Genomic DNA, 27,953 nt, shown 5'->3' with positions numbered 1-27,953 from the left:
TGTAAAAGAATTCATTTTTGTTCAAAATATTTGCCTAGTAAATAATTCACCAACCCTCATAAGATAATACATCTTATTGGTATGTCGAACAAACGATGTATGTCATCACCTATATAATTATATTAGTACCATTTTTCTTTTTATCTTTGTTCTTTCATTCTGCACTTTTACTTTTATATTTTTTCCATTTTTACTCAATCACGCGTTTCTTGCATTGTAAACTAACACATTTGGTCTTAAATCTATAAACTAAGAACCTTTTAAAGATTTTACTTGTAAATTGATCTTTCGAATTCATTTGTTGGAAGAAAATATTTCCACGCCAAAAGTTTCTTTCTCACATATTTGCTTTTGAGACAATTCTTACAAAAAAAAAAATGAGAACTAAGAACTCAAAACAGGTAGATAACTTGTTCAGCGTTACAAACCTCTTTTAAACACATTTTTATACACATCAATGAATATGTGACTTGGGTGAAGATGTTTACTAGACATAATAGAAATGTGGCCATTGGATATTATTTCTCATTGCATCAATTTTATGTTCATAACTTTATCTTCTTAGCGTGAATCACCATATGCAACTATTTTATGTTGTAGAAAATTCTTGAACCATACAGCTGACATTTTTGGATATCTTTTGAGGCCATCATTGTAATCTATGAAGTATATTCCAAACCTCGAAGTGTAGCCTAAACCCCATTCAAAGTTATCAAGCAATGACCATGCAAAATACCCTTTTACATTCACACCATCCCTGGTAAAATTTTTGGATACATTAAACATATACATATGTCATAGATTAATTAGATAAATAAGGAAATTGCACTATAAAAAAATAAAATTAGTATCTGAATTTCTATATAGAAAAAAATAAAATGTGTCACGAAATTAGTCATAAATATAGAGAATTAGAGACAAAATTTATATTATTGTTCTATATATTTCTATCATTAATTTATTTATTTTTTTGGTAAAAAAAATCATTGATTTAAATTTTCTAGAGCAACTTTTTATGTTTTTTGAGGGCACATACTTTATTGCAGTTTGAAGATAGTAGAGATGGTCATAATAGTAATCAATCCTTTGTGTATCTTCAAGGGCTTTCTCAAGAGGAAGTGTTGGATCATTAAAGTCATCCATACCTATATATAGAATCACAATATAGTTGTTTACCATCAAATTTCATATTAGTAAGAAATAGATTGAAGATGAATATAAATGGTGTATTAGTATTACCATTTTCAGTGATGTAGATCAATGGATTGTTGTACTTTGTTTTAATATAGAGCAACAAGTCGTGAATACCCTTTGGATAAATTGATAACCATGCTGAAGCAGCCTGCATGTGTAATATAGTGTAGAGCAACAATGTTAATACCCTTTGAAAAAATTAAAAACATAACTACTAAGACATTATATATGGTTGTAATAGCAATTATATTATCACGCACATACCTTTGGGCCAATAGGTATTCCATTGCGCTGGCCTGTGGAAAAAAATATAATATGATAGTCTATTGCTAACAAAAATACATGTAATTGTATACTTATGCTTATGCTTATACCAAAGGTGTGTTTGATTTGCTAAACAATATGTATTGCACAGAATAACATAACATTAGGCAGAACAACATAAGACGAACTTTTATGGTATTGAATAATTTTTGGTCTTGTACGTTTTTTGGTGGACAAAAAACTATTTTTGTATTTTAGATAACTTGTACGTAGGTCTAAAAATTGTGTTGTCGTTTAGTGATGGACAAAATTTATGTTTTTATCGGGGGGCCTTCAGTTTGTCATGTCTCAAAAACAATTTTACAAATAAAACACTATAGAATTAGAGTTGTCATGTCATGTCCTTTATTTTCTAGCAAATCAAATGCTTTTTGATGTATTAGAGTAAAAAAAAAATCATGAGTCATCATTAAACACACTTACTTGTAAAACTAACAAGTGCATCTGTGTTGTAGCTGGGCTTAATGACTTCACTTAATTCAGGTGCATTAGTTGCATAATGGGAAGTGTAATAGTTTAATCCAATAAAATCAAAGGATCCTTTAACGAGCTTTGCTTGATATGTTGAGAACTTTGGTAATCGACTCCCTACTAAGGACCTCATGGAGCTTGGATAGTCTCCAATTGTCAATGGATCCATATACCTGCAATATATACTTTGATAAGAGTAATGATATATTGACAACACTTTCTTTTTTGCACATTCTCCCTACACCATCAAACATGTGTTATAATTCAATTGAATAGATGATTAATTTAATTATTACATCTTGAAGATGATAGTAAATAGATTAGTGAAAAACAGATTACTTAGGCAACAAGTTATCTAGTTAATTAGTTTACTAATTATGTGATTACTCACACAATAAGATAGCATAGAGTCTCATTTGTATATAAATAGAAATAGAACTTGCACATTTAATATTCAATCAATCAATTTATACTATTATTTCATTCAACCATAATATTAATTGACAGTCAAATTATGATTAATTCAACTACATAAAATAACCATAATTTTTAAGGTAAATTGAATTAACCATCTACTTAACAGTTAACCACATTTTTGCATGTGATTAATCCAGTGTTGCGGGTGTATAAAAAAGTGGATGTTCATGAAACTTTTTTTTCAATAAATGCAATAAATAAAAATGTCAACAATGAGCTACACCATTTTATGGTCAGCGTTCCTCTTTAAGAGTTTAATGTCTAGGCTAATTAATGTAGTTGAGTTCCACATATAATTTAAGGTTCATAAAGTAGTTAATTACCATCCAAACATGAAATCAATGGCTCTTTGTGAAGCATGATGATCCAGTTTTGTATCATATAGTGGCACCATCCAGTGACACACTAATGTTATCCCTATCTTTCCCTTTTGAAATTTCTGCGTGAAGATTTGTAAAGGAAAGTTTAGGTCTTAATGACGTGGATATTAAATAATTAAGAAATACTTAGTGTTAGAATAAGAGTGAGTGTTAGAGAGAGTGTTCAAAGGTGAATGTTGCTAGCAACTCTCGCTATATAAACTTGTTGGATTGATTTCGGTCCAATCTAAATTCGAAAATCTATCCTAAACTAATCATATATAGCGCATAACCCAAGCCTAAGACATGCACCTTGTGAATTGATTTAATTCTTTTAATTAAAATAAAATAATACCTGATACTTAGTTTTGTAGGCATTGACAGCAGATGCATGAGCAAGTATTTGATTATGAGACACTATATAGGGTTCAGTGGCGGAATCTCCACCGGTGCAATTCAAGTTTTGCCAGGGTGAACATCGTCCAGGTGCGAAACTTCCCTCAGCATAAGCATGTTTGGCAAAGGCCCATGGTTCATTCAGTGTGATCCAATGTTTTACTCTGTCCCCGAATTCTTTAAAGCAAAGCTCCGCATAGTCTCGAAAATCTTTCCTGCATATAGTAATAGTTAGAGGGAAAACACATAATGATGTTTGATTATATTTGGTCATAAGGGATTTGAGTTACACTATATTTGGACTTAAAAAGCCACTATATTCATCTTCAAGTGTTTGAGGAAGGTCCCAATGAAAAAGGGTCACAAAGGGTTGAAGACCTACATTGATGGATGCAATAGAAGTATTTTAGTCAAAAATCATCGAAAAGGAAAAAAGAAAAAATTAAGTTCATAATGATCACCTTTGGCCAGCAACTCACTGATGAGGTTATTGTAATACTTAATTCCTTCCCTATTTACACCTCCACTAAGCTTTCCTTCTGCAATTAGTCAAGTAATCTAACATGTAAATAAGAATTGGGAAATGCTTACATGTGCTTAAGGCATATGTTAAAGTACTATTATTAAAAATTATGTATTTAAAAGTTGTGGCAATTTTATTTTCAAGTTTTTGACAATTAATTTTTTACAATAAATACTTACTATTTATGGAAACTTTGTCATGTGCCGTAAGGGCATATGTCAGCCTGACCCATAAGAATTTGTCAATTAATAATCATTATAAAATTATTATCATTTATAAACATTAAAAAAAAAAAAAAAATCTTATGGAAAGGAAATGTTGAAAAGTTTCCAAAAGAAAATGTTTCTTAGCCCTAGTTTCTTACTTGGAAGTATTCTGGACCAAGAGATGGAAAATCTATAAGCATCCATGTTGATGTCTTTCACGAGCTCAACATCTTCCTGCATTATATCATATCACGTGATGTCTCAACTATGCTATATCATCATTATATTATTAATTATATTAATATTATAAACATACAAGTTAAAGAATCATGGACATATTGGAGTTAAGTATTGAACCTTATAACGATGGTATTCATCAAGGGCTATATCTCCATTACTTCTGTCCTTTATTTTACCTGACAAATTTAGCAGTAGGATGCATCCTCTTTATTTCTTCATTTAAAATGATAAAGACATAATAAAATAATATAAATTAATAGTAATTGACCCACTTAATAGTATGACCTACTTATGACATTATCCATTTTTTTTTTTTAAATGGAAAGGATCCTTGAAAAAAATATACAAAAGCACTCTAGTTTAAAAATATATATACCAAATCAAAATGTCCTACTTTTAGGCCTCTAATCAATATTTTTTTTTTTTTCCTTTCATTTCATCAAGTGGAATTGAAGTTTTCACTTGACTTTTATGCGAATCGTCATGCGGATTTTAAACAGGAATCTATGTAGTGATATGAAAATAAATACGTAGGAATTTTCCGCGTGTGTTTATTTGAGTATGAGTTTGTCATTAATTCAAAAACAAAATGAAATAAAAAAATTGAAATTTTCTCAACAAAAAATAACATGATTAAAATGAAATACGTACTCCTGCAGTTTGGTGCTAAAAAGTAAACCAGTTGCATGTTTATTTTATGAACACCACTTGCAATTTTTATAACTTTAGCATGGATCGTGAGGAATTAAAAAATTATATTATCTGTCAAAGAAGTTCAGATGTACCGTTTCTTTAAATGAAACAATTCAAAACAAAACCAACCTAATCCATAAGTACCATTCTTTTATTTTATGCATCTTTCAAAAAGAAACATAAGCAACTCTTTTTAAAATATTAATCGGTGTTTTTGAGCACGATAGTTAAAGAAGCAAATATAGTAGTATTATATTAGAATTTATAATCAATTTTTCAAAAGTGTAAAAAATGTTATTTTCAACTTAAAATTTACTTTTTTTAACTGCCTTAACCAATGCTTCGAGACACCGGTTATCATGATCGATAATACAAATAATGCATAAAGGAAAAGTACCTGGATAATTATGCGTGAAAGTATCCCATATACTTGGTCCTTTTCCACCAATATTTGCTGCACCTTCATACTAAAAATTGTACATTGAGTCAGTGATTTTACTTTTTCTAGTATGATAAACATCAAATATATTTTTCATTTATCATCTTACATATACAAAGTAGAAGAAAATTAAAATATTTGGAGTAGTACCTGGTAAGCTGATGAAGCTGTTCCAAAAATAAAACCTTCTGGGAAACTACTACGATTGAGGGAATTGTTAATATCATCATTGGTTAACAATATTGTAGCTTCAATTATAGCCACACAACTAAGAATCACAACGATTCTTGGGAGAAGAAGAAGATTTAATACCATGACTATAGTTTATATATTTGTTCCTTTCAGCCAAATTGTGTAGCTTGGGCCATTATATAGTGGAACTCATGTGTGATTAAAGCCAAAGTTGAGGAATATAATTAAGATCAATAATTGGAATGCAAAGATTATAAAAATATGTATTAAATATTCATTTATAATAAAGTCCAATTAAACGTGATAAGGTATGACAGACTAAATTTTCTTATCAATATAAACAAAATATATCACGACAAGGATATGACATTATTTATAATGAAAGCATCTTAATTTTATATAAAGTAAATCTAAAAGAAAAATGTAATAATTTTCTATTTTATTGGTCTTTCCCCTCAAAACATTTTTAAACAGAATATTTCGCATAGTGGTTAAATATAACATTTTCCTTGCACATTCTGGAGAGCATATATCAGTTGATATAAACAATACATAATATATATATATATATATATATATATATATATATATATATATATATAAGGATTGTGGTTCGAACCTCAGACATCATATTTATTCACCTTGAACATTTTCTTTGGGACTAATGTTTGAGTTGATCGGCTGTTATGTGATTAACAAAGTGAGCAAACCCCATTCACTACCATAGATAGGACTTTTTAAGTTGGTTCCAAAAGATAGTTTAATTAGGTTCCAAATGCCAACTAGATTATCCCAACTTAGTGTGTGTTTGGAAGCCCAAAATCAATTTCACCGTGATTTGACTGAAGCTGGAAAACATAGCTTCTACTCAAACGTGATTTTCCACCTTGTTTTCGCAAGCTCCACGCCACCAAACACATGCTTAGTATAATACATCCTCCAATCATTATTATAAGTAAAAATCAACATTTTAGATTCATTCATTAAATGATGTATGTGGCATAGTTTTAAAACTCGGCTCGGTCATCGACTCGGCAGGGGTACTGGGTCAATGGTCAAACCACTGAGTCACTGGTTGAACCGCATGACTGAATCGGATTAAACGGATAACTCGGTTAGGTGACTCGGTCTTAAGATTAAATTTTTTATAAATATTTAACTAAATTAAAAATATATATCAAACTAAATTTATACTTTATTTGTTGAAGTTGTAGAACATAAAGATAGAAGAAATTATCTTATATCTATCAAAAAAGTTATTTTATAAAAATTTAATGTTAATTTCCAATTTGTAAAAACATAACATTGCCCTTTAAAATAATATAATTATCCAAAAAAAAAAAAGGTAAATAAATAACATTGCTTTGTAATTGCCGTGCAGGTTGTTGAAACATTAAAATTGGGCTTATTTGACAACCCATCATATATATACCACTAAGTGAAAACCCTAAACAGCTATAGCACATCTCCATAAACATTAGCCGCCGCACAATGTGCAATTTTCTTTCTCATTCTCTGCTCATTTTTCTTTGTAAGTATTAAATGGATCTTCTACAAGGAATTCTGATACAGTTTCAGGCTTTAAGTTCTTTCTCTCCTTCCATTGACAGAACGTCCGACAACCTTTGTTCTTCTTCTTCTTCTTCTTGTTTTTTTTTTTTTTTTTTAAGAATGCAAGCATTGAACCGGATGGTTCTATAAACCGGCCGAGTCGCCGGTTTTGACCGGTTTTAAACGAGCCATGCCGGTTTACACCGGGCATGACCGATCCAATGAGAAGCTCGAACCAGATACCCTACCGATTTACGGTCTGACCGGTCGGACTGGCCGATCCGATCCAGTTTTTAAAACTATGGTATGTGGTGACTACATACATCATTAATTGAATTAATGTAAAATGTAATTTTTTGCTTATAATAGTGAACAGAGGGTGTACTTCCTCCACTCTTTTATAGAAGCAACAAAAACATCAAATTATTATATCAAATTTAAGCAAAATTCAATTACCAATGCTTTAATTAATGCAGTTATTTCCAATTTACCCTTGAATTAATTTTTTTAACTTATGATGAAATTAGTATATATGCTTGAAATACTCAATTTCGAGTACAAGGACAAAATTGGAAATACCTGATGAGGTTCTCTCCCTTGAAATTTTCCTTAGATGGAATCTCTAATCCACTCCTTTTTTTTACCAATTGCAATTTAATTATTAAAAAAAATAAAGAAGGGTTGGGTCTGGCCATCTGGGCACTAAACCCACTCCTTTTTAAAAATATAAATTGTTACCAAAATATAAATTGGAGTTGATCATAATAGTTGATTGAATTTTTTTCCCACAACATTGATCGAGGTTGAACAATGGACAACATATTTTGGAAACTAAAATTCTTCCCAATTTCTATATACACAACAAATCTAATTTCATCTTTGAAAAAAAATATATATATATATAATTTCATACAATCAAGTCTAATCCAAAATACATCTTTTTGGAGTGATTCTTGGTTAGAGGGAGGGATGTTGTGGGACAGGTTTAGGCGTTTATTTGAGCTAAGTGTGAATCCTGATGTTTCTGTGACGGCGATGAGGAGGGATAGTTGGAAGGTTGACGGGGTGGGTTGGAGGTGGAGAAGAAGACTATTTGCATGGGAGGAGGAACATATTTTTGCATGATAAGGTAAATGACAAATGGATTTGGAAACATGTCACGTTTGAAGAATACTTGGTAAAAGGTGTTTATTATTGTAACACCCCGTTTTCTTAACTTGAAATTTTTTTAGCATAAATAAGAGTAAAACACCTTAAACGGAATGCTACACTTCTTTCAAACATAAATATAGCAAAATTACTATTATTTCAATCATTTCATAATATCAAAATTAAATCTCAATGCAGCGGAAAATATCTTAATAAAACATCATGTTGGCACGACGGCCTCGACTTAAACAACTTAATAAAAATTCAGTCTAAACAGTCTTCAACATAAAAGTCATAATAAATCACGTAACATATGGAAAACAATAAAGATTCTCATCCCGTTACGTATCAGAGCACCTAAGACTCATGTGTACCGCAACTAACAACAACTACTCTGCATCACCTGCAAGTTACTCATACGAAGGACAACATTTCCAAGCAGAAGAGGTGAGATTCACAAACAATAATAATAGATATATAAATCATCAACCGTATTTAACAACTTAAACTTCACCAATTTATAATAATAATTCTTTGTATAGTACTTCATTAAATCATCAATCAACTTCTAGTCAACATTAATATCATATTCATCACATCATGTACATTCATCATATAACCACATAATCATCACATCATAAACCTCATTGTATAACAACATAATTCATCACATCATAAAAATCTTCTCATAATAATATAGACAACACAACATAATCATCACCTCATAATAACATAGTCAACACAACATAATCATCATCTTATAATAATGTAAACAACAACAAATCATCATAATAATATTCTTACTTCTTTAATTTTAGTAACACTTACTAATTCAACCAACAACGACGACAACAACAAGATTCTACAACAACGACAACAACAGCTTAATCAACAACAACGACAACAACTTAATCAACAACGTAAACAACGTGAGAGTACACCACCTCTCATAACTCAACAACATAAGAGTACACCACCTCTTATAACACAACAAAGTAAGAGTACACCACCTCTTACACAACACCTGACATAATCATTCACCAACAACGGCTACAACTACGACTTCAACAACAACACGGACGATAATGACAACCTCGGCAATTTGCATAACATACTTATGACTTATTCGACAACGTACAACTCAACAACGCTTACAACTTAGACCAACATTTACATCTTAGTTAAGATTCAATAGCATCACAGGTATCACATAGACATCTCAAGATATAACAATATCAAATGATAATTAACACAACTTAAACATCATATATAATTCCACATAATGCATTTGCAAATATACCACATCATTAACAACATCATTAATCATCTTAATTTCATCAATAATAGATATATAATTCATCAATTAAATCTAACACCCTAAACATCAACAATGCTTCGATATACATATATATTTTATAATCAACAACATCATCAACACTGACAATTTCAACCAACAACAACGACTCATGCAATGACACGACAACTCCACTACGACTCAACAACAAAATGCGACAATGCACATGCATGTGGTACCATATTCAAGGTCGTAGCCCTCACAGCTGTAGAATGGTTAAAGCATTCATTTTCAGGACATAAGTCCTCACCACTAAACACCACTTTGAGCAACTAGTGCTCCACCACTTTGAACGACAAGGTGCTCCAGAGCCGAAGCTCTCCCACTTTTATGATTATGCAATGGACTCCACTTGTGTATATATACATACAACTCAACAATGCATATATATGATATGACTTTCAACTCCACAATTCAACAACATGTATGATTTAATTAAATGTAATCATACATCACAGTCATCAACAAATCATTATAGTCAATCCAACAATTCCAGAAAATATACAATTGATCACAATCATGCTCACACAATCAAGTTCATCCATTTCTACCCCAAAGACCAACTCATGAACTCATTAGCCCCTATATACAAGGTTATTTCTTACCTAAAAATATCTCTAGATGGTTAAGATAAAGTCCCTACACTTAGGAAGAAGTTTGGAAGCAATTGGAGCGAAGAAAAATGCATTTTAAAAGTTCCTGGTCATGCAAAATCGTAGCTCGATTTTCCCCCATCGTAGTACGATTTTTTTCGTGCTAAAACACCCGAAAACCTGGTCAAAATCGTAGCCCGATTTCTGCTCGACATACAACATCAGATTTTCTAATTTTCACGTTTTCGCGCATAAAATCCAAACCGTTAACCCATTTTCGATGTCGTTTTCGCCTACACGCTCCTGACACTTAGCTCTATCATAATCTACAGAAAAAGATTCAAGTTTCAACCACCCAAAAATTGATTTCCCAAACCTCACATAATCTCTTATTTGCAAAACGTTTAGACACCGATTTTTCAAACGAAAATCGCAATTTCCATCAACCCAAACCCCAATACTGATTGGAAACTTAGTCTGTGATTAATCTACAATCTAAACATCCTTTATCATCCTAATCCATCAAATTATCTACTTCTTTCCACAATTCAATTCTACATTCTAACCCTAATTCCCAACTTCATAAACAACTACATGTTAAATCAATTTCAGAGTTTACATACACTATGATTATTGAGAGTTAGCCTCACTCTTACCTTAGTTTTGATGAACAAACTCTTACACAATCAGATTCTCCCCCTTTGGCTCTTCTCCTAGCTTTCTCTTGTTTTCTCCCAAAACCTCTGTTTGTACGTGAAACTGGTTCTGACACTTAGTTTCTATTTTTCCAACCTATTGTAACCTCCCAAATATTCTTAACTCCTCTTAATTTCTATTAATTCTAATTTAAATCCCCAAACTCCAAAATAATTATATTTCTCCGCTTATTCTATTTAATAATGAAAATAGCCATTAATAAAATACATCACACCACAAAATCAACATAAATCATTTAAAATCATATAAAGACTTTAAATCAACTAAAATAATTAAATGACAATTAGGGCGTTACAATTATATTCTCACGGCTACGTATCAACTTCTTGTTGACAACCATTCAGACTTAATTTGGAGCAAAACAGTGTCTTTCAAGGGGTCACTCTTTGCCTGGAGAACAATTAATAAGGGTCTGTTTGGTAACACCTAAAAAAGAGTTTATAGCTCTTAGCTTATAGCTTATAAGCTCGTTTGACAAAAAAAGCTCTGTTTGGTAACACTTTTTCACCATGAGCTTATAGCTTATAAGCTATTTTTCAGAAGCTATTCCAAGTAGTGTTTGAGCTTATAGCTTATAGCTTCTCACTTTTAATTCCAATTTTACCCTTATTATTCTAACTAAATTCTATTTCTTACCCTTAATCATTTCCTGTTACGTTTAAGTTTTTTTTCGTTACAATTGTTACGTTTTTTTTTTTTTGTGGGACTATTTCAATATTTAATGTCACCTTTTTTTTTTAGCAAAATGACACGTTGCTTTTGTGTGATATATCAGAATTGAAGAGAATAAGAACAAGGACAATAATTTTCTCCAACAAAAAAAATGAGAACGTTACGTTACCTTCACTATATATATATATATATATATATATATATATATATATATATATATATATATATATATATATATATGGGAGGGATATTTTGACTCCAAGAGTAACTCTAAAGAGTTACTCCACATCCCCACCATTAGTTTTATCTTAATCTAATGGACTACATTTATGTCTTATTAATAATCATGTGCATCATCATACTTGATCATTCTAACAATATTTAATTTTCCTTTTTCATACTCAATCAACATTTATGTTTTATTAACACAATTTTTTTGGTCAAGATATTGAGACATCAGTTATTGGTGAAAAGATAAAAAAGAATATTCTTACATTATATCTAATACTTATTTAGAACAGGGCTTCGGTCCATCCTTATATATTAAATAAATTGTTTTGAAGTAGATATATATATATATATATATATATATATATATATATATATATATATATATTTTAATTTGATAAAAAAATAATTAATACAAATATATCTATACTTTTTTCTTTAAAAAAAAGTATATATATTTTTTTAATTTTTATTTTATCGGTGTATTAAAAAAAGTTGTATTTAAATATAAGTGTAATGTTTTGTCCAAAAAAAAAATAAGTGTGATGTTTTTTATCAGCATGAGTTTTTTTTTAGGAACGTTAATCATAGTTTAATATATTTTTTTTGACAAATCATAGTTTAATATTTGAAATTTGTTAAAAAAAACATTTGATGAAACATAAAAATAATTTCTTGTTACCAATTATTAATTGTGTCAATGAAACATAAATGTTGATTGAAAGCAAAAAAAGGAAATTTATTATTGTTAAAATGATCAAGAATGGTGAGACACATGATTATTGATAAGACTTAAATGTAATACATTAGATTAAAATAAAATTAAAGGTGGGGATGTGGAGTAACTTCTTAGAGTTACTCTTGGAGTCAATATATCCCTCCCCATATATATATATTTGTACAAACTATATTTTATTAATTGTTACATTTAAATTTTTTTACACTTTATATCTAATTTTTTTAGGCAAATGAAAATAAATATAAATTAACATTTAGGAATTAAAAATTAATTAAATAACAATATTAAATTAACAACTTTTTTTTGAGGGAGTTAAATTAACAATTTTTATTTTTTAAATACTTTAAACATTAATTGTTATAAACTTTATTATGAATTAAAAATATCATTTTATGTAATTTTACATCTATTAGCTAATTGAACCGCTAATTTTACCAAACACTTCAAGTAGCTTATCAGCTACTAGTCATCAGCTATAAGCTATCAGCTAGCTTATCAGTCATCCACTATTTTTACCAAACAGAGCCTAAGAGAATTCCCACGAAGGACAACTTAATTCGAAGAGGAGTAATTCCATCAGATTCGATTTTGTGTTCGGGCGGGTGTGGAAAAGAGGAAACAATCAATCGTCTATTTTTGCATTGTGACTTCTTTGGTAGCACGCATTTGACATCTCGTTCATCACTGGTTGGATATAACTACCGTTTTTCCATCAAATATTGGTTGTCAAGCACAACAAATTTTTTGGCGCGCATGCTTTCAGGAAGGACATTCGCTCTTGCAGGTGGTGTGGCTGACATGTCTTTGGGTCATTTGAAAGGAGAGAAATTCGGGAATTTTCAACAACAACGTGTCTTCTAAGGATAAATTTCTCGATAGTATTATGCTTATTCTTGGTGGTGGCTAATGACACATTAACCGGGTTTCGCTTTTGATTTTCATTATTGGTGGTCTATGTCGTCTCTTTGTATAAGTTACACCATTTGATAATTGTGGTTTTTGTTTTTACCGTCTTTGTTACTTTGACGTTGTACACAGTTCCCATTACACACATTTTGTGTTTAACTGATTTAGTTTTTAATATATTTTGCATTTAACTTCAATTCCAATTTAGTTTTTTGAGAAAAGTCCAAGGGATTTAACAATTAGAAGAAGAAAAAAGTTAAACGTGCATGATTTGTTATTACATTAACATCACTTTCTTTGACCCCATTTAACCGTTGGCAGATCTCAAAAAGATCACCGCCATATATTAAATTATATAATCTACATCATGTCATTATGTATAATCTATTTCTTATTCCTTTTTCCGAGTGGATGATCTATAATATTTCTCGTAGCTTTTTATTTTGACAAAATATAATATCGCATGGGAAAGAGATAGCTTGCAATTTTTATAAAAGAAAAAAACGGATAACTTGCAAAATAAAGAATTGGAACTTATAAAAGCTGGCATAATCTTTTCATGAATCTATCAGACTATATATAACTTCTCACAAATATGATAGGAGTGTTGACTTATGAGATTAGATCAATTTATATGAAATAATATTTTGTTTTCTTTTAGTTGAATATGAGACATCCCGTTTATTACCTTCTACTATATAGACGATCTTAGGAAAGTTGTTGGATTCAAGTGTGAGTGATAAATTATACATTGATTATGAGTAGGTTTAATGTTGGATTTATAAAAAAGATTAATCATATTTCCATTCTCTCAAGGGTTTGTTTGGAGATGTGGTGTCTCCCTTTCTCGTGGCCATGGAACATTGACTTGTTGATGCGCCCTGTACATCCCGGACTTCCCATATTTTGGGTTAATATGTGGTAGTCAACTCACTTGTGTGGTTGCTATGGTCTTATGTGGATGATTCTTGAGCTCCCTTTATGATCCAACTGTGGTATCAGAATCAATGGTTACAAAATGGATCAGCTCCTTCTGTTCAAACCCTTCCTAAAAATGGTGGTTACGTAGTGTATCCTATTAATGCAGCCGCAACGACAATGCAAGTATATGTAGATGAAAAAGGTTTTTATTTGAAGGGATCATATATTTATATGAATGGATGAACTCACACTTGAGGGAGAGATTGTTATATAGCTAGTATGAGAAGTTCCACATTGTTGAGGGAGAGATTGTTATATAACTAGCGTGAAAAGCTCTACGTTGGATTGAAAAGTGAATGTTAAACAATATATAAGAGAATTCATAAACTCAGTGCCTTAAAAAAATTTAGTTAAAGATGTGGTATCAACTTCATTTGTATGATTTTTGTTGATCCAATATAATGATTCTATGCTTCTATGTTAGTTATTGAAAATGTTTTGTGACAAAGGAATTCCTTTGACTTATTCTTTAGCTGGGTGACTCATCTTTGGTGATGCTTGCTTTTTCTTCTCCACATTTCCTTTTGTGGTGTCTTTGGAGTATTAAGTAAATCAATTGCATCTATTTTATGGAAAATGCTAACCAATGTTTTTGAGACACTTTTAAGTACCTTAAATAGTAAATTTGTATAAACATTTGTGTATCAATGCATTCAAAATTGATCTAAATTCTTAATTTAGACCCCTATTTCATTTCTTCTATTTGCTTTTCGGTTTCTCGTATGTTTTAAGAGGGAAATCATGTGAAGAAGATTTCTTTCTTAAACTTGGCTAGGTTTTGATGATAACAAACTCATATCACAAAAGAAGAAAAGCTATAGAGGCACAAGATGAAGATGTGATGAAAATGAATTCTTTTAGAATATATAGTGTGAATCATTGTAAGTATGGTCTTTATCTTTGATTTATTACTTCATGTATATAACTTAGAATGCTCAGAAATTCATTTGAACTTAATCACAAATCATTTGCTAAGTCAAATATAAGAGTCGACATGCAAGTTTCGAAAAATGGTGAAAAACTGATTTTCAACATCAAGTTATCGATTGCCATATGTGTAATCGATTACCACATATATGTAATCGATTACGAAGTCAAAATTTTCAAGTTTTGGTACGTTGGAATGTGGTAATCGATTACGTAAATATTGTAATCGGTTACCACGTATCAGAATGTGTTTTTTCATGAACATGTGCGATTCAAATGATCATGAGAACCCCCATGGAACTGACGTCTTGCTTCATGGACATTTTCTAAAGCCTCTATAAATATATTTCAGATCAATACAACAACAACCAACTTTCATATTCAAAAATCTAAAGATCAAATATCACTTAAACTTTCAAACTTCCATTTTTGTGAAGCTTTGATTATATTTTCATATCCAAAAGGTTTCTAAGCATTAATTTATATTAATTTGAAAGTGATATTGATATGATAATTAAGGTCATACGATATTTTCTTCAACCATTGCTTGCAAGATTTTCATTAGTGTTTGGTGGAAATTCTTGCTAAAGATAGTAGATTGTTATCTTATTTGTTTGTGAAAATTTTATCATAGAGTTTGGTGAAGATTTATGTTGCAAAGATAGTGAAGTGCTATCTTGTAATTGTTAGGAAGATTGTTAGAGAGGTCTTGGAGTGAGGCTTGATTTGTAACAAAGATTCTGACATAATAAAACTCCTTCACGGGGTGTGAGGGCACGGGGGATGAGAGCCTGAGAGGATTGGACTACCCTTAGGTTAGAAGAGGAACCAATGTGTTGTGTTCTTTTTGCTCTTTCTTACTCTCTTTATTTTTTCAGCATATCCTTCATACTTTCGTCATAATTTTCTGGAAAAATAAAAAGAACCTAAACATCACTAAAATAATCGAAAAAGTTTCAAAACCTAGTTCACCCATCTTTAGGTTGTACTCTAAACTTGCAAATCATTGTGCCAAAAAACTTGCTTCTTTTGGGATCTTTTCTAAGCGTCTGTTTGGCATCACGTTTTTACAAGCCAAACGTGGGTTTACTTTGTCAAACGTCGTTTCCCAATTTTCTGTGTTGTTTTGATGAAGGAAAAGTGGATCTGTAAAACCATGTTTTAGGTCCAAAACATCGGTTCTGCTAAAGCTAAAATTCAAAGCTTCTGCAGTAGTGAAACGCGATTCACAGTTTTAACTTTTCAATGACAAGTATAGTTTACCAATATACCCATGTTTTATTCTACAATTTCCTATGAATAAAAATCTTTCTTCTTCTTCCATAAAAAAACATTTCTTCTTCTTTATTAATGCACATCGCTTGAAGTAGTAAGACTCTTCTCCTTTCATTTTTGTAGATCTATCCTGTTTTTTTTTCAAATTTGTTCTTAATTGATGAGTGATGGAGAAATGGTAGAATGAGAGACAAATAGTGAGATGGGGAAGGAGAAAGGCTAGAAGAGTTTAAGCAGTGAGAGGTTGAGAATAAGATGGAAATGAGTAGAAAATAGAAAGAGTGACGTGGTGATCTCCAAGAGTGACACAAATTGGATTTTTTTAATTTTTTTTTCTATTGGGTTTGGGTTGTGTTGGAGTATTAGGTAATTTGGTCATTATACATTCAAAATTAATTTTGATTCAAACTATCCAAACAACATCAACTCATAAGAATCATTTTTAAAAAACTGTATCCAAACATAAATCAATTCACATCAAACTCACTTTTAATCAAAATCAATTCTTTCAAACTCAATTCTATTAAAATCAATTTTCGCCACCGTCATACCAAAAACACACTAAATATTTTACTTGGTTGGATTTAGTTCCTAAGACTAGACCTTTTTCGTAATATGTTTGATCTTTCTGACTCTTATTTGAATTCTTCATTTCTTTATTATTAATATATTTATTTATTGAGGTGCTGCATATGATTGTTGTTGTTTTGCTGAAGAGCCAACAATATAGTTGAAGATGTTAATAATTCATAATAAAGTCTTTGCTCTTTTACATTTTGCTTTTATATAATGAGAACAAGAATCATGAAGTTGTCGCGAATGAGTTGTAGCCATTAGATCTCTTATTTGACCGCAAATATGAGATACATGTTTGCAGGTTGTGATTGTATAAAACAAATGTTCGTAGGTTTTGATGTTTTCGTAAGCTGTTAATTCGAGTGATGTAGCATTATCCTTAAATAAAATTATGTAACTCTGTTGAATTTCAAAAGTAACTCTAGATTAGATTCTTTTTTTTCTTTATCATAATCTAATAAATATTTATGGAAGCCCTTGTTTACCATCAACTATCATTAAATCCATTGAAAACCTTGTCAACTTATATCTTGAGATAATGTATTGTACATTACCAAAAGTATCGTGGAACAATATTGCTCATTGCAATCATATTTAAGCCACACATCATTAATGAAGTTGACCATCTTAGCGCAAATCACCATAGCTAACTTTTTTCTTTTGTAGGAAATTTCTAAACCATATGGCTGACATTTTTGGATATCTTTTGAGACCATTTTTATAATCTACAAAGTTTATTCCAGTCCTCACTCTATAGCCTAATGTCCATTCGAAATTGTCGAGCAATGACCATGCAAAATATCCTTTTACATTCACACCATCCCTGAAAAATTCAAAGAGTGAAAAAATGTTAAGCATGCCTTACAATTCATATAAACAATAGAATAACTAAAAAAAAAAATCTTTTACTTCATGTCACATACTTGATTGCAGATTTAAGATAATATAGATGATTATAAAAGTAATCAATCCTGGCTGTATCTGCAAGGGCTTCTTCAAGTGAGAGTGTTGGATCATTGAGCTCATCTATACCTATACATAATTTAATGGGAAATGTTAACAAGTGCCCTTGGAGTATTGTTTAGGGAACTTTAAATAGTAAGTTTTTGTCAAAATTTATGAAATCAATGCATTAGAAATTGGAGTTTTTGACTTTTTTAAAGAATAATTTCTTTATTAGGAATCCTTAAAGAGTGCCCTTAAGGCACTCGTTAACAAGACCCTAATTTAATAAATTATTTCTCATAAAAAATTTGTCATAAGGAAATAACTATTATATTACATACAAAAATGACCCCCTTCAACTTTAGTATAAACATATCAAGCATAAGCATTGACAATGTCAATACATCACTGATGCTTCAAAATGAAGGTGTATCTGGTGTTCAACAAGTGTCAGTAGATATATGTAGTTACATTTTACTTCTATTTTCTGAAATTATTATTGACGGTTACGTATCAGACTCTATTTTCTTAAATTATTATTGTTGGTGCAAATTTGACTTAGACATTGACATAGAGATTGATACATAAGCATCAATAATAGTTTAAGAAAATAGATGTAATTAAATGTAACTATATATGTTCACTGACTCTTATCGAGCACGAGATACATCTTCAATCTGAAGCATTAGTTCTACATTAAGTATAAACTAAATTTGCACCAACAAATAATCTTTATGGATGAATACTAACTTATTAGATTTGAAAATAAAAAATAATTGGTGTTTTACCATTTTCAGTGATGTATATCAAAGGATTGTTGTACTTTGTTTTAGTATAGAGCAGCAGGTCATGAATTCCCTTAGGATAAATTGACATCCATATTGAAGAAGTCTGCATGTATATGTATACAAGTTACCTCTTTTCATCAAACAAAAATGAAATGAAACCTTGATGCATGATTGCAGTAGTAATTAAATTATTCACATGCTTACCATTGGACCAATAGGTATTCCATTACGTTCACCTGTCAAAACAAAATGCATCATGCTCAAATGCTAACAAAAACTATTGATAATCGCAGTAATCGATTGTTAATTACCATAATACTCGATGTCTTATCTTATTAATTAGTGAGGTCGAGTAAATACATCAACGGACAACATAATACTCTATCATCGTCGATTTAAAGATGGTGAATAAAATACATACTTGTAGTAATGACTTGAGAATCTGTGAGCAAGCTAGGCCTGGATTCGCTTAATTCAGGTGCATCGGTAGCATAATTTGAAGTGTAATAGTTTAATCCGATGAAATCAAAGGACCCTTTTACAAGCTTGACTTCATGTTTAGAGAATTTTGGTAATCTGCTTCCGACCAATGATTGCATAGAACTTGGATAATCTCCTGTTGTCAATGGCTCCATAAACCTAAAATATATTCTTCAAATTAAGTCTTTTGATTAATATAAGGACCGTCATTTTGCAAGTCAAGATAGGTTTGATATTGATATCGCAAATCGTTGTATACACTATAATATAGTCGGTCCATTTGTTGGGTTTTAGATATAAATTTAGGTTCATGAAGATCTTTACCATCCAAGTATGAAATCAACGGCTCTTTCTGTCGCACGGATATCTGATTCTGTATCATGTAGCGGAACCATCCAGTCACATGATAGTGTTATCCCTATGGAGCCCTTCTGAGATGCCTAGTGATAAAGGAAGTAATTTTAGGTAATCAATTATGGAAATTCTTACGTTATTCGTCCGAAAAAGAGTGTATATGAAGCAAAACCTGATATTTAGCTTTGTAAACTTTGACGGCAGTTGCATGAGCAAGTAACTGATTATGAGCCACTATATAGGGTTCAGTGGCTGAATCACCACCAATGCAATTGTGGTCATGCCAGGATGAACATCGTCCGGGTGCTGACCTTCCATCAGCGTAACCGTATTTACTTAATGTCCATGGCTCGTTCAATGTGATCCAATGCTTCACCCTATCTCCGAATTCCTTATAACAAAGCTCTGCATAGTCTCGAAAATCATTCCTACATATATATTGAAAAAAAATTAGAAAAAATTATGATAGTAGATTCAAATTATCAATGATCATCGACAAATATTGTTCGATCATTATCATTTATCAGTTATAAGGCATGTGAAATACACTATATTAGGGCTTAAAAAGCCGCCATATTCTTCATCAAGTGTCTGCGGAAGGTCCCAATGAAAAAGGGTCACAAAGGGCTGAAGTCCTGCATTGACAAATGCATTGAAACTAAGTTTTTGACAGAAATTAGTAAAATCAGAATTAAGCAATTATATGAAAATTTTACCTTTGTCAAGAAGTTCATTTATAAGATTGTTGTAATAATTGATTCCTTCCTTGTTCACACCTCTACTAGCCTTTCCTTCTGAAATAAGCCAAGCAATCTAACATTTAAATAAAACAATCACTCATTTGCATAAAATATACTTTTTTTATCGGAATGATTAAGGAAAACTAAATTAAAAATGTTTCTTGTTTAATGTTTTTTACTTGGCAATATTCTTGACCAAGAGATTGAGAATCTGTAAGCATCCATGTTCATGTCCTTCATGATCTCGACATCTTCCTGCATTAACAATAAAGTTTAGAGAATAATCTTTATTATGATTTAGATTCATTCTAAAATAGTTAATAGTTATATGTGTCGGATATTAGTATTTCACCTTATAACGATGATATTCATCGTTGGCGACATCTCCGTTACTTCTACCCAATATTTTTTCTGGCAGCAGAAATATGTTACATTACAGTCTATAACTAGAGACATCTCAAATAAATATGATAATCAATATTGACTAAATGAATCTGTAAAACTAATTCAATCTTGCATTGCATTTCGATTAAAAATTATAACCTTGCACACAAGGCTAGTTCAAAGGAACACTATGCTTTCACACTAGAGCAATCTCTGACCAATTATTCAAAATTGAAAATTCAAAATCCAATTATGAGTGTGTTTGTGTAACCTGGATAATTATGAGTGTAAGCATCCCATATGCTTGGTCCTCTGCCACCAACATTTGCTGCACCTTCATACTACAAAAATTGTTCAAAAATATATATACCAAATTATATATTGTGCAGAGATTTTTTTGACAGAGGATATTGTGCAAACATATCATAGCCGAACACCGATAAGTCAAAGCTGTGTTGTCAAATAGCAGCTATAGTGGAGCTACATACCTTGGCGAAATTTGAAAAAATTGCTATTGTTTCACGATATGTTATTTAGTACAAAGTGTTCATAAATAGTGGTTATAGCAGCCAGATAACATTGTAGCATAGTGGTGATTCGCAATTGACAACACTGAGTCAAAGCATCAACTCTGACCACCACATACCATCGTACACCAGTTACATTACAGTTAGTCAAACCATCGGCTCTTATACCACTATTGAATCAAAGGGAGTCTAAAACATCGAATGTTATCACATATATTGGGTCAGAAGCAACTACAAAAATGGTTTCCACATCGCATCTTCAAGTAATGGTTATACGGATCCTCTCATTTATATATTATTCAATGCTCACATTTTTATTCATTATACTCGAACATAATTTATATACACAATTAAGTAAAAGATTATTGAAAATTTTGGACTACCTGGTAAGCTGAAGAAGCTGTTCCAAAAATGAAACCATCTGGAAAACTACTCCGGTTGAGGGGCGGACTAATACCGTCGGTGAATATGGTAGCAGCTTCAATGATAGCCATTGAGCTAAGAATAAGCAAAAAAGAATTCATGAGAAGAAAAACATTCAAGTATGCCATAACTAAATTGATCCGCAGATTTGCTAAAGTTTAATGAATAGTGCATGGCTTGGGTCCTTATGTACACTATTATACATGATTTAAACAAACAAATACATTGAATTGTGAAAGCAAAAGATAATATAGTTAAATTCCACATGAATGTCATTCGTTAGTAAATTATGAATATTAGCATAAGATATAAGGACAGCCTGACATGGACAAGGTCCACTATGTTTTTTTTTTTTTTTATAGATAATATACTCATAATTGTAGATAGATGGGGAGCTCTTACGCAATGGAAAAGTTGTTGTCACATGATTGAAACGTTGCGAGTTTAAGTCATAAAAACAGTCTTTTGTGTAAAAAAATTACGTTAAGGTTGGACCACTAGCTTGGTTCCTTGTGAATACTATTAAACAAGATTTCAACAAAAAAAAAATACATTATTGGATTGGAAGGAAAAGATAATATAGATAAATTCCACGTGAATGTCATTGTGCCAATAATTATCATTTCCAAGAACAATATATGGTGATAGCCTGACATGGAGAAGTCAACTATTTTTTTTTGAGATCGTTAACCGGTGCCCCAGTCTCTGGCGCATTGGTTAAGCAGCTAAAAAAGGTACTCCTTTCGTCCCTTAATAAGATGTTGTTGGATTCGTCTCGATGAGTATTTTTAAAATTTAAAATTTTTATAATTTTTTTTAGTAGAGAATTGAAGATATCAAAGATAAAACATACGCATTGGTATGTGTGTCAGAGTCAACTAAGTCATTTATTAAAGGACGGAGAGAGTAATATTTTATTAAAAAGTGGTGTAATAATTAATTACTAAAAAGTAATAATCACTGCCCTTTTTTTTTAATCTTTCACTTCATCTCTAGCCCATAAATTAATAACATTGTTTTTCATTGTTTCGCATATGTAATATTTGGATTATAGTAATTTGAAGTTCGAACTCGAACTCTCTTAAATGATATTCGTTTTTTATTGTAATTTATTAACCACTTGAATTTAATTATTTAGTTTAACTTTTTTAAATACTTTGTAAAATCTTTTTTATTTTAAAAATTCTCTAAATTTATGATCAAAAGAATAATATCAACATAAACCAAATTTAAATAACCATCTAAATTAAATTATCTCAAAAAAATTTACCATCCAAATACTTTGTACAACCATATTTGTCTTCAAAATATCACCTTAATTAACTTGTAAATGTATTACTTTCTTCCGAATCTAGTTTACTTCATATTATTTAGCGTACTCTGCGATCAGAATAGTTAATAAGAATAAGTCTTACATGGTCATAAGATCAAATGCATAGTATTTCGACACACACCACAAAGAGACAAATATTACAAAAATATAAGATATTTTTTTTCTTTCTTATTTTTAGAAAAATATATATATCTTTGGGTGTGCACATAAACACCGCTCTATATTTGGTCTTGGGACCATTCTAGGTGAGTTGTTATGGTTCACTCAATCTATTACTTTTTGTATACTTAATTGCACATATGCTTGTTATATCTATGTCTATTTCATTTTAGGAATGATAGATGGTAAAAGGATAGTAGGGGAAAAATGTACCAATTTGTCATGAAAAGAATGATGGATATTATTCTTAATGAAAAATGCTAGGGGAAACCAGGTAAAATTGGTTTCTTGTTATTATTTGTATTCATCTGCTTGAGTAATGCATGTTGTATCATGACTAATATTATTAGTTAACTCCCATTAAAAAAAAAAACTAACTAACAATTAACTAAACAGCACTAAACAGTCAAGAAAACATAGACTTAAGATACCAAATTAAAAATAGACCATATATTAATAAAGATTGAGGAGACATATGCAAACAACACTCACTCTAACACTATTTCTTCGATATCATATCTTTGATCGAGTAAAGTTCATATAAGTTCCATTATTTTGAAAACGGATCCCGCATAGTGTTGGGACTTACATGTAGTTCACCAAAGAAAAGTCTCGATGTTGAAAAGAGGATTAAAGTGAGTGTTGCTATTTATTTTTTTTAATTGCGATTGTCTGCATTCAACAATCAAGATATTGGTGGTCGTTCTATTAAGATCAGATGATCTAGATTCAAGTTTGGTGTTTTTATTTTATAATTCAAATATCAAACTTGATTAGTTTGATCTTGATCGAACGACCATCGATATTCCAAATACGTGAATGCAGACGATCCCTACTTTTCTTCTATTATATGCTTTGAAAGTTCATTTTCCATTCCTCAATTTGTTTCTTAATCACAACTTCAATACTCCCACCGACACTAGCAGCCTTTCTAGCTACCTCCATCATTTTCCCAGCTTTGATCCTCAAAGACTCACTACTCATCATCTCTTTAATAACCTTTGAAATCTCCTCCCCTTTCACCAAATTTTGCTTACCCCACCCCCACTCCTCAGGCCAAACCCCCACCCCACTAATTTGCACCACTTCTGATGCTATCTTTTGATCCCCATCATGAGCCCATGATAGAATAGGCTTTCCATGCCATATAGCTTCTACTATTGAATTCCACCCACCATGATTTACAAACCCTCCAATTGCAGGGTGACCAAGGATCTCCATTTGATTTACCCATTTATTTATAACCATACCCTTTTCATTCACTTTCTTCATCATCTCATTCCCTAGTACATTCTCTAACTCTTCCTCCTCTTCCTTGTCAACTACCTTCAATTTCACCACCCACAAGAACTTGTAACCACATGACATTAACCCATTAGCCATATCTTTTATTTGATCCCTCCTTGTACTTGTCTTGTTTCCCAAGCAAACATATACCACTGATCCTTTAGGGTGTTCATCAAGCCACTTCAATACAGAATCCGTGCAATTGTTGGTTGAGCATCGTACCTACATATTAAACAAAGACAAATGTTTAGGCTACATTAGAATAACACATATATGTATTCAGACACTTTATGATGTTGGCCGTGTGTTTTGGTGCCCAACATGGCCGTCCCCGTGAAATAGGAGGCTCGACTCTCTTTTTAAAATAGGCCCCTAGTAAAATAAAACATAATTTTTTTGTATAGCTAAATTTCATTAAAAAAAAATCATAACGAGAAGAAGTTCTAAATATAAAAGGAATTTAAAAAAATTAAGTGAAAGAGGTGAAATTTATCTAGGTGTCATTTGGATTTGTCACTCCTCTGTCGTGGAAAAGGGTAAGACGAATGGTTTATGCGAAGAAAAAAATGATTGTTGTGATTCTTTCAATGAAATAACTTTTCAAATTGACTGATTAAGTGATTATACTAATTAGGGGTAGTTTGATAGGATTCGATTTATGTACAAAAATGAAAACTAGAGTCAAGAAAAAAACTCAAACGTGTACTAAAGAAAGAAAATGATATGACATATATATTTTTTATTTAAGTGGAGGTGGGTATTATATTTAATTTTTTGTTAGAGGCCCGTAGCATTTGGAAACCCGATCTGATTGAGCACCTTGCACACCCTCAAGCCCGGGCCTGGTGCCCAACACATTGGTCACTTCACTTTTTTCTTTTTCCTCTAAATTTTCATTGTTTTTATCGGTTTCAACAAACCAATGGCAAGTTGGTTATGTCTTCATAATTATGGTTAAAATTATATTTCCACCGATCATATTTATAAGAAAAAAATATTTTTTTAAGTTCATTGAAAATTAATGTATTCAGTCACATTTATAGATCAGATACTTAGTTATTCAATGTACTTAAAAAGTTGTTTTTTGTTTATAAATATGATTGGAGGGAGTAAAAGATAATAAAATTACCAATAGCAAATCGGTGATGTCTTCGTAATATAATTTTGTCTTTATAAACTAAGGTCGATTCAATTACTATTGAAAAAGTTATATATGTTTTTATTCCCTCTAAATATATCAACTTTTATTTTAAATCCTTCTAAAAAAGATCATCAAATAAAGGCCCTTTAAACTTTACCATCATCAAAGTTGGTCTCTAATGATAACTCTCATTAACAAGCTAACATGGCACCTACATGTTGCTAATTTAATTGACGTGGTAAATACACATGACTAAATTGTGTAATTGCCACACCAGCTTTTTATTAGTGGAGTCATTGGTGGGGACCAATTTTGAAGACAATAATGCTTATGGGGATTGTTGCTTGATGGAAAGTTTTTTAGGAATTAAATATGAAAATTGGTATATTTAAAGAAATTAAAAACATATTTAACCTTCTAAAAGATGACTTATAAAAAGATGTAGAATCAAAAATGTTACTCCCTCCGTTTTAAAATGTGTGTTGTTTTAGATCTTTACACACATATTAAGAAATGCAATGATTAAAAGAAAGAGAATGGTTATTTTACCAAATTATCCTTATTAGTTATTGGTTAGTTTTAATAGCAATACTTTGGAGTAGTGTGCAGAGTATTAATTGGAGGGTACAATTGAAAAGAAAAAATTATTATTGCATTGGAAACTGAAAGTGACATTCATTTTGAAACAATTTTTTGTTGCTAAAACGACACTCATTTTGAAACGGAGGGAGTAAGCCTTAGCTTCAAATTGGAATCAATTTTTAAGACAAAATCAATTCTACACAAAAATCAATTCCATTCAACTTACTCTTTACCAAAATCAATTCTATCAAACTCAATTCTATCAAAATCAATTCTCTCCACCGCCAAACCAAACATACACATAAACATATCAAAATCAATTTTACACCTCTAAGTCAATTTTAGTTTCTACAAAAGTAAAATAGAGTCAAAACTGCATTTAAACCAAAGTTTTAGTGAGACATGAACCTTCTCAAATTCACATGGCACCAAAGGACCAATAGCATGAACAGGAGGCAACCCAGGAACAACTTTCCCATCATTAAGTGCAGCTAGTGCTTCAGCTTCCAGATCTTCAAACGAGTTCATAAAAATACCATGAAGCTTTCTAAGTTTAGGACTATCTTCCATAAGTATCTTTTCAAAGAGACTATTAGGTTGAAGAATCAAAGGAGGTAATGAAGATTTTGGTATTGGTGCAATTCCAGGGATTTCAACAGCATCACCAATGCATGAAAAATGTTTACCATCATTGCTTTTCTCAGAAAGAACAGATAAATATGCAAAGAAAGAAAACATTCTTGCTGGTGCTATGAAATATATGTAGCTAGGAAAAGTGAAACTCTCCATGATGGAAACCAAAGGTGAAATCAAACTAACATCATAGATCAAAGCTGAGAGAGGTGATGACGATGATGGTGAAGATGATAGTTTTGTTAGAATTGAAGGTAAAAGGCGATGAAGTGATTGACGAATGGTTTCGAACTGAAGCCAAAATGGATCGACGGTGTTAACGTTAATCGATGGATCTAAAGGGATGAGGTTTAAGTCTATTTGAGTGAGTTGAGATGAGGGGAAAGAAGAACAAAACTGAGTGATGAGGTCTGATTCAGCTAAAGAGATTGTTGGTTTTGGTGTGATGAGAGTGATTTTGCAGCCATAACGAAGAAATAACTCAGCTGTTCTTAGACATGGATTGAGATGACCTAGACCAGAACTTGGAAGGAAAGCTACATGAGCAACAAAGGATTCATCTGAAGAAGACATTGTTAGTTTTGCTATGTGGAGAAGAAACAAGGGAAGTCTAGCTAGTGTGGATGATGAATGATGATGGTAATTTATATTAGAAAAATGTTAACTTGTTGAATAAGGGTGTAAGTTTAGAAACCAAATATAGAGGTTTTTTCATGGAAATGGTGCATTTTTTTTTGTGGTGGTCGGGGTTCGAACCCCAAATCTTGCATATGTTTATGCATTGATAAGAGAGGTGAATCCAAAGTCTACTTTTTGGAGTGGTTAAAATATTAAAATAATAATAATTTTTTTTGCTTAATTAAGTTATAAACTATGTTCTATTTCATTCAATAATATTTTCAAAAGTTTTATTCGAACTAGTGTTATTAGTTTATTAGTTCAAGTCAATTCGAAACCCTAACAAATGTTAATTGTAAGAAAATGAATCGACAACA

At 31.1% G+C, this 27,953-nt stretch overlaps 3 protein-coding genes across 4 annotated transcripts; all 3 read right to left on the bottom strand.

Annotated features, from left to right (window-relative positions):
* Positions 1–267: 267 nt before the first annotated feature.
* On the bottom strand, positions 268–5,679 carry LOC11412670 (beta-glucosidase 12). The gene is made up of 13 exons (XM_003620148.4): positions 5,473–5,679; positions 5,281–5,350; positions 4,308–4,366; positions 4,109–4,184; positions 3,683–3,760; positions 3,512–3,599; positions 3,181–3,436; positions 2,790–2,905; positions 1,942–2,162; positions 1,459–1,490; positions 1,240–1,342; positions 1,037–1,145; positions 268–757 (listed from the first exon to the last, which is right to left on the bottom strand). Exons 1-13 carry the CDS (start codon positions 5,635–5,637, stop codon positions 562–564), a joined length of 1,569 nt encoding a protein of 522 aa, XP_003620196.2. The 5' UTR covers positions 5,638–5,679; the 3' UTR covers positions 268–561.
* An 11,908-nt stretch (positions 5,680–17,587) lies between these two features.
* LOC11418264 (beta-glucosidase 12) lies at positions 17,588–22,016 on the bottom strand. 2 transcript variants are annotated; one of them, XM_003620144.4, is made up of 13 exons: positions 21,784–22,016; positions 21,145–21,214; positions 20,842–20,900; positions 20,669–20,744; positions 20,466–20,543; positions 20,297–20,384; positions 19,922–20,177; positions 19,720–19,835; positions 19,337–19,554; positions 19,120–19,151; positions 18,916–19,018; positions 18,106–18,214; positions 17,588–18,005 (listed from the first exon to the last, which is right to left on the bottom strand). In XM_003620144.4, exons 1-13 carry the CDS (start codon positions 21,949–21,951, stop codon positions 17,810–17,812), a joined length of 1,569 nt encoding a protein of 522 aa, XP_003620192.2. In that variant the 5' UTR covers positions 21,952–22,016; the 3' UTR covers positions 17,588–17,809. The 2 variants fall into 2 exon arrangements, with proteins under 2 accessions (XP_003620192.2, XP_024642029.1); XM_024786261.2 differs by having other exon boundaries at positions 20,466–20,562; positions 21,145–21,207; positions 21,784–21,920.
* A 1,721-nt stretch (positions 22,017–23,737) lies between these two features.
* Positions 23,738–27,636, bottom strand: LOC11427859 (UDP-glycosyltransferase 708D1). Its single transcript, XM_003620143.4, has 2 exons — positions 26,734–27,636; positions 23,738–24,824 (listed from the first exon to the last, which is right to left on the bottom strand). Exons 1-2 carry the CDS (start codon positions 27,529–27,531, stop codon positions 24,162–24,164), a joined length of 1,461 nt encoding a protein of 486 aa, XP_003620191.1. The 5' UTR covers positions 27,532–27,636; the 3' UTR covers positions 23,738–24,161.
* Positions 27,637–27,953: the final 317 nt, after the last annotated feature.

Source organism: Medicago truncatula, chromosome 6 (genome assembly GCF_003473485.1).
Source record: "Medicago truncatula cultivar Jemalong A17 chromosome 6, MtrunA17r5.0-ANR, whole genome shotgun sequence".
Classification (NCBI taxonomy): Eukaryota; Viridiplantae; Streptophyta; class Magnoliopsida; order Fabales; family Fabaceae; genus Medicago; species Medicago truncatula.
Note: the sequence above shows the minus strand (reverse complement) of the source record. Positions and strands in the feature narration are given on the sequence as shown.

What these genes read in the sequence shown, in the direction of transcription:
- LOC11412670 (XM_003620148.4), bottom strand. Translation starts at nt 5,637, where the DNA reads ATGGTATTAAATCTTCTTCTTCTCCCAAGAATCGTTGTGATTCTTAGT. An exon ending in CCTACAAAACTAAGTATCAG is followed by an intron (nt 2,906 to 3,180) that starts GTATTATTTTAT and finishes ATCTTCACGCAG; the next exon opens with AAATTTCAAAAGGGAAAGAT. An exon ending in GAATACCTATTGGCCCAAAG is followed by an intron (nt 1,343 to 1,458) that starts GTATGTGCGTGA and finishes TTACACATGCAG; the next exon opens with GCTGCTTCAGCATGGTTATC.
- LOC11418264 (XM_003620144.4), bottom strand. Translation starts at nt 21,951, where the DNA reads ATGGCATACTTGAATGTTTTTCTTCTCATGAATTCTTTTTTGCTTATT. An exon ending in GTTGATTTCATACTTGGATG is followed by an intron (nt 19,555 to 19,719) that starts GTAAAGATCTTC and finishes AATATATTTTAG; the next exon opens with GTTTATGGAGCCATTGACAA. An exon ending in GATATACATCACTGAAAATG is followed by an intron (nt 18,215 to 18,915) that starts GTAAAACACCAA and finishes AATTATGTATAG; the next exon opens with GTATAGATGAGCTCAATGAT.
- LOC11427859 (XM_003620143.4), bottom strand. Translation starts at nt 27,531, where the DNA reads ATGTCTTCTTCAGATGAATCCTTTGTTGCTCATGTAGCTTTCCTTCCA. An exon ending in TGCCATGTGAATTTGAGAAG is followed by an intron (nt 24,825 to 26,733) that starts GTTCATGTCTCA and finishes TTTAATATGTAG; the next exon opens with GTACGATGCTCAACCAACAA.